The sequence below is a fragment of the Medicago truncatula genome, chromosome 1 (genome assembly GCF_003473485.1).
Source record: "Medicago truncatula cultivar Jemalong A17 chromosome 1, MtrunA17r5.0-ANR, whole genome shotgun sequence".
Lineage (NCBI taxonomy): Eukaryota > Viridiplantae > Streptophyta > Magnoliopsida > Fabales > Fabaceae > Medicago > Medicago truncatula.
Window position 1 is genome coordinate 26790010 of NC_053042.1, and position 6537 is coordinate 26796546.

The following is a 6537-nucleotide window of genomic DNA, read 5'->3' on the forward strand; positions in this document are numbered from 1 at the left end:
CTATTCTTTTCTTCTCCCTCTTTTTTCTGTCCCTTCGGAATAAGTTCCTTCGGTAATTTTTGTCCCTTCGGTTGTCAATTTCTTTTATTTTCTTGCATTTTTTTTATTTCTATTTAGCATTTTAATTATTGTTATTTATTTTCCAGCAATTAGAATGTATTTAGGTCCAATGTAAATATAAATGAGAAAAGTGTGTGGGTGTGTGTGTCCTTTTATTTCTTTACCGCCTTATATATATCCAAAAATGCAAAAAAAAATTAGATTAGGGATTTTGTGGTGATCCAACGTCACTACAAAAATCCACGCGCTTTTATTTTTATTGCTCCGTTGGTTTAATTTTTATTTAATATTCCAAAAAAACAACAAAAAACATGCAAATAATCAAAATCACAAAAATATTTTCATAATAAACCTTGATCCAAAATCAAGTGATCTTTTTTCTATTTTATTTTTCTTAATCAAACTTTCAATCAATTTAATCATACCTTGAGTCCATTTTCTTTTAAAAAATACAAACCTAATCTTATTTGCCACTTGGCTTTTTCAATTTAAAACCTTTTTTCAAAACTAATAAAAAACACTCAACAAATCAAACGTCAATTTCTACCCCAAACTACGAGGTTTTGATCCCTCACGGGTACGTAGGCAGAGGACAATCGTCCTTCCAAATCAATAATAAATGTAGATAATTAGGTCTTTATTTTTATCACTTTAATTCATTCTTTTCAAAAATAATAAGCAAGTGATAGCACATTAATTAAATAAAATCAAGAGGTTGTCGTAGAGTACTACGAATATTTAGGGTGCTAATACCTTCCCTAAATATAACCAACCCCCGAACCCTAAATCTCTCAATATGGGGTGTTTTGAACTTTTTTCACCTTTTTCTTAAAAAATAAAATGTTCAGTCGTGAAATAATTAGTGAGTCAAAAGCTAATCAAATAGCCTTGATCTCCAAAAAATGACGCGACAATTTTATTAAATAGTAGGCAACACATTCCAACAAATGGAGGAAGATCTTCAAATAGTGTTTGAAATAAAAGTCACGGATAATTGGTAAAGCAAACACTAGGGACTAGGCAACACTGGCAAATATTAAAGCAAACACTCGAGACTAGACAACACTGATAATTTTGACTGAATACAAACAAATATTTGATTAAAATTAATTTCCAAACAGCTCACGCTCCAACTTTCCCAACAGCTCTTTCTTCCGGTCATCGAGATGCTCTTCGGAACTTAACTTTAGATACATTTTCATTTTCTTAGCTTCAGTCTTTTCTTGCAGCAGCTTGTTTTTCTGTTGTTTCACCAAAGTTAACTCTTTCAATTGTTCAATCTCTTGCTCCTTTAATTCTTTGAATTGAACCCACTCCTTTTCCACCTTCTCCAAGGTCTCGTCCTTGCTTTTCTTTTTACCTTTTTTTTTAGCTGCCTCCATTCCCATTGGACGAGCACTAGATCCTACAGAGTCCTCGTAAGATCTCTTAGATCCACTACTTCCCGAGTCAACATTTCCTCCCATTTGACTGCCATACCGTGGTTGATCTCGGAGAGCGCGCCATTCTTCCTTTAAAGTAAATTGCACATTCTTCCCACATGCATATAATTCCTAGGCTTTTGCCATAACATCATCTTCCGACCAACCGCTTCCTTGCATACGCTTAGCGCCATCATAAGCACCAACCCATTTATTTATTAATTTGCTCATATAATTGTACCGGTTTCGGCATGCAACTACATCACACGGAGAATCGAATGAGCAATGCTCATTACAATACTCAGCAATTTTACCCCAATATGCTTCACTTGTCTGGTTTCTCCCGACAACACTGCATGTTCCATATTTTATCCACCCACTAATTAACACCAAATTTTGTTCAGTGTTCCATGATGGTTGCTGGTTTTTCTTGCTCTTAGGAGTTGTATCCTCTGGAGTTTGAGCGACTTCATTATCTCTTGTCATTCCACCACGATTTATTTGTGATGAAAATTCAGGATATTCACCAACACTCTGAAAATTTTCATTCACGATTGACATATAACCATTAAATGGGGGTGTTTGAGATGGATATCCCATCATAGATCTAAAATATGGATTAAAGTGGTTTGGAACAGAGGATGGGTGATTGAAATTTGAGACAAAACCAAAATTAGACATGTTTTGAGGATGTTGGTTTGGGAATTGATTTGGGTTTTGAGGATGTTGGTTGGGGAATTGATTTGGGTTTTGAGGATGTTGGTTGGGAAATTGATTTGGGTGTTGATAATTGTTGGGATTTTGGTAGCTAAAAGGGTAATCAGAAGAATTTTGGGTGTTGAATTAATTATTATTGGGATCCATTTCACTAAACAAAGACTAAAACTTCAAAAGAAATGCTAATTATAAGATTAAGAGAGTGAAAAATATGATTTTTTTTTTCTGTGTCCAAATCAAATGATCCAAGTCTCTATTTATAGAGAGAAAAAAATTACGAATTTTGGTGAAAAAAATAAAAAATTCATTTGCAATGAAATAATTGAGTCCAAATTATTAAGAAGATAAAAATCCAGCCAGCCAATCAGATTGCGCCACGTGTCCTGCATTATCCAAAAAACATTTCTCTCTCCGCGTCTTCTTGTCTGTGACGCGCCCTGTCGGCGCGTGTGCTGCACGCGCTCTGCCTGGCAAATGGAAACGCGCCACGTGGCCCCCTCGGTCAGATTTTCAACTAGTTGAAACCATTCATCATCTCTCTCCTCTTTCCTCATATTCAACAAGCTTCTCCAATGGTTTCAACTATTGAATTTTGCTTTCAATAACCCCATTGCACATGGTCTTAAAAGTAAATGAGGATCACCTGTGGTTATAGATAACGAAATACACTCTCTTTTGACTCTGATAAAAAATTCTAAACTACACCCCTAAAGAAAAAGAATGCTAAAATACATATTTATATAGTATCTTTTTTTGCTTTTCTTTTAGTTGAGTTAGCTTATTTTACTTTTAGGATATTTAATCAAGTTCCTCATTTTTCTTTTAATTTAATTAGGGTGATTCTTTCCTTTTAAATTGTGTTAGAAAATGACCAAGTTAACATATTTTTTTTGTAAAATAAAAGAACATTTCGAAAAGTAAAAAAAAAAAAAAAAAAGATCACATTAATGTAATTTTACAAAATAAAAATAAAAATTGAAGACGTAAAAATGGAATATTTAACACCGGCGTGTTGCCCAAAATATCCTTGCGTTAGTTAACTCACACACGTTATATTTCAGCGTGACTTAAGTCACGCTTAAAAACAACATGAATTACATTATCTTCTTCCCTCCCTCTTCTTCCGATTTCATTCAAACCAACCAATATTTTTATGGATTTGGCTTTGATAACAAAATGGGTCGATTCATTTTGGGATTTTTTTTCATCGATGGAGAAGGGAGGGAAGAGAATGTTGAGTTTTGTTTTTATAGAGTTTGATTGGAAAATAGGTGGGATGTTGTTGTGTTGTTTCATAATTGGAGCGTTCACATATTATAATTGGCTAACATGATCAGAGACATCAAATATATTGTAAAGGCTTGGTAGATTATTACTCATGTTACCAATTGAATTTTTGAGCGTTAATGGTTAATAAATCCTCAAATCAAACTTATACAAAAAGATTGAATGAATCAAACTTAAACAATCATATATGTTGCTGCCAAGAATGGAGCAAATTAAACAAAAAGATTGAATGAAATCGGAAGAGAGAGAGAGAGGAAAGAAGAGAACCAAATTCATGTTGTTGTTTTAGTTAACTCACGCAGCGTTACTTAAGTAGCGCAGGGGTATATTTGAAAAGACTGCAGGGCGCGAGTGTTTTGTGTAGGGGGAAGAGCAGAAATCATAGGATTGTCGAGCATGACATTGAGCATCGCCGTTGGTCCGTTGAGCATGGGACTTGGACCGTCGAAGACATCCTTAGGATCGTCGAACACGACGTTGAGCATTGCACATGGTCCATCAAGCGTAGCCGTTTGGGCAGTCCATTATAGTATTCATGTTACAGATTTTTGCATGACTGACATAGCATCGTAGTCTCCTAACATTCGGGTCACCTCAATTTGGGTTGGGTAGTCCATTTTATTATCATTTTATAGAAATAGTTTTTTTTGGAGGTAATAGAATAGTTTTTTTAGAGAGGTAATAGAAATAGTTTTTTTTTTTTTTGAAGGAAGGTAATAGAAATAGTTAAGCGTCTATTTTTTTTCTTATTAACTCAATTAAAGTAGGGCGGAATTCATATTTTTCCTTCACTTATAATTTTGATAATTTTTAAAGAATTTCCATATTATCATAAAATATCAAAAATAGATATTTATAAAAGTATCTTTTTTTCTTTTAGTTGAGTTAGCTTATTTTACTTTTAGAATATTTAATCAAGTTCCTCATTTTTCTTTCCTTCTAAATTGTTTTTTTGTAAAATAAAAGACCATTTTGAAAAGAAGAAAAAAAAGATCACATTAGTGTAATTTTACAAAATTAAGGCCTCCTTTAGAAAACAATCAAAGAAAGAAAACTTAATTGAAAAATTTAAAAGTTATAGGACCAAACTAAAAAAGAGAGAAAATAAATTACCAAATCAAAAATTTATTTTTGAAAGGAATTATGTGGGTGGTGTGGTTTGGAGAAAACGCTCTGCTAGGGCACAACCACTATCAAGCGCCGCCAGATCACATTCCACAATTGATAATTGCTTTCCAGTTCAATTGTTTATTAGTCACTTACTGTTCGCATCATGCCTTTCGATTGGCTAGCAGAATTATCAGGCCAGTCGGCTCCATCAACAGTCGTCGTACATGCTCCCTCTATCTTCTGTCGTTGCCAAGGTACCACTTCATCTTAGTTCTTTTGCCCAAGTATTGTCACCTGCGGCTACTGTCACTTGTGCACCGCTTCCACAACCGACAATTCGAGGGGATAACCTATCAATTAGAATTCGAGGGGACAACCGACAATTCGAGGGGATAAGCCTCTAGAGCTCGGCAAAAGACTTAAAAGCCCCCATTGCTTGGGGCTTAAGTCACGGAAAATCAAGCCCATAGAGGGCTATAAATACCAGGCATGACCAATATACATGCAGTACTAAACCCTAATATCGATTATTGTACTCCTGCAAGTACATGTACCATGACGTATTCATAATATTAGTGACAATTTCTTGATCAACAATTGAAATTAGGAAAGGAACATCCCACACCTTCTCATTTTGTAGAAAATAGTGAGATACCATAAATTAGCAAGATATAAGTGGTCACCTACTCTCAACCTTCAGAATAAACTTCGAATTGTAAAGACTCCTCCATACATAGCTAGGTTTATGTCCAATGTAGATTGTAGAAAACCACAAAGAGGGAAATACGTAGCCTTATAAATGCATGCAATCAAGGCAGTTGGATTGGTCATGATTCACTAACCTTGTTTTCCCAACATGGAAAGATTAAAAATCGGTAAACTTTTAAAACTCATTTGTCCATCATTTTATGAGCAACTAATATATCCCAAGAAAACCAACATGTGCGTTTATTTGGCATACCCGAATGACCCCATCAGAAAGAATTAAGCATTTTTTCAATTTCATCTTGTGGATAAAGTGAAAATGCTCATAAAATACGTTGGGCTAGACTGAAAGTACCGATTTAATGACAACTTCATGTCCATCCTATTATTTGCTACTCCAAGAATTTATCTTCTTCCAAATATGATCTTTGATAAAATTGAACGTCGCCTTTTTACTTCTTCTAATCATATACGGTAAGCCTAGATATTTATTTACATGTACCAAGAACAACTTGCACTTCAAGGATATTTGTAGTTCTATTTTGTTTTGTTCGAGATCCATTCCTGCTAAAGCAAATCTCCGACTTTTGATAATTGATTGTCTGCCGAGAAGCTTTCTCATTTAAAACTATTTGATATGGATTGAACCTAACATAAAATAGATTGTAGATCTATATCAATAGTCTTGACCTACTTTTACCCCTACATGACTCATTTGAATGTTGAAGAAAAGGAATAATTAAAGGAGATCTTATAAATAGAAATATTAAGGTCACTCTTACTTGTAAATAGAAATAATTAAAGGAATGTAAAAGAATTTGGTCTCATTATACGGTTCATTTTCATTTTCTTACTTGTCCATTATATTATTTTAAAACTACTCTTTGTTTATCTTATTTTAAAAAAATAAGTTATTCTTTGCTTGTGATTTATATAAATTTTACTTAATACATTAGGATTTGCTTTTTATTTTTTTATTTTTTTATTTTAAGAAGCCAAAATGGAATTTATTAAAATCACAATGAGTCCTAACCAACATAAGAAATACTAGACCAGAAGTCATTAAGTAGCAACATACAAAGGAAAACAAAATTTGTACTCAAAATCCTCACCCAACTACATAAAAAAACCATCAACCAGCATCACAAGCTGCCACAAAAAAACAACTTCCACCGCCTATAATCCGCTGCTCGCACACAACCCCCAAACGGCAACGTCAACAACCAACAATCTTTGA

At 33.8% G+C, this 6537-nt stretch overlaps 1 protein-coding gene across 1 annotated transcript; it reads right to left on the bottom strand.

Annotated features, from left to right (window-relative positions):
- Positions 1-1166: 1166 nt before the first annotated feature.
- On the bottom strand, positions 1167-1526 carry LOC120578215 (uncharacterized). The gene has a single exon (XM_039830596.1). It carries the CDS (start codon positions 1524-1526, stop codon positions 1167-1169), a length of 360 nt encoding a protein of 119 aa, XP_039686530.1.
- Positions 1527-6537: the final 5011 nt, after the last annotated feature.

Coding starts and splice junctions, on each gene's coding strand:
- LOC120578215 (XM_039830596.1), bottom strand. CDS start 1,526: ATGGGAGGAAATGTTGACTCGGGAAGTAGTGGATCTAAGAGATCTTAC.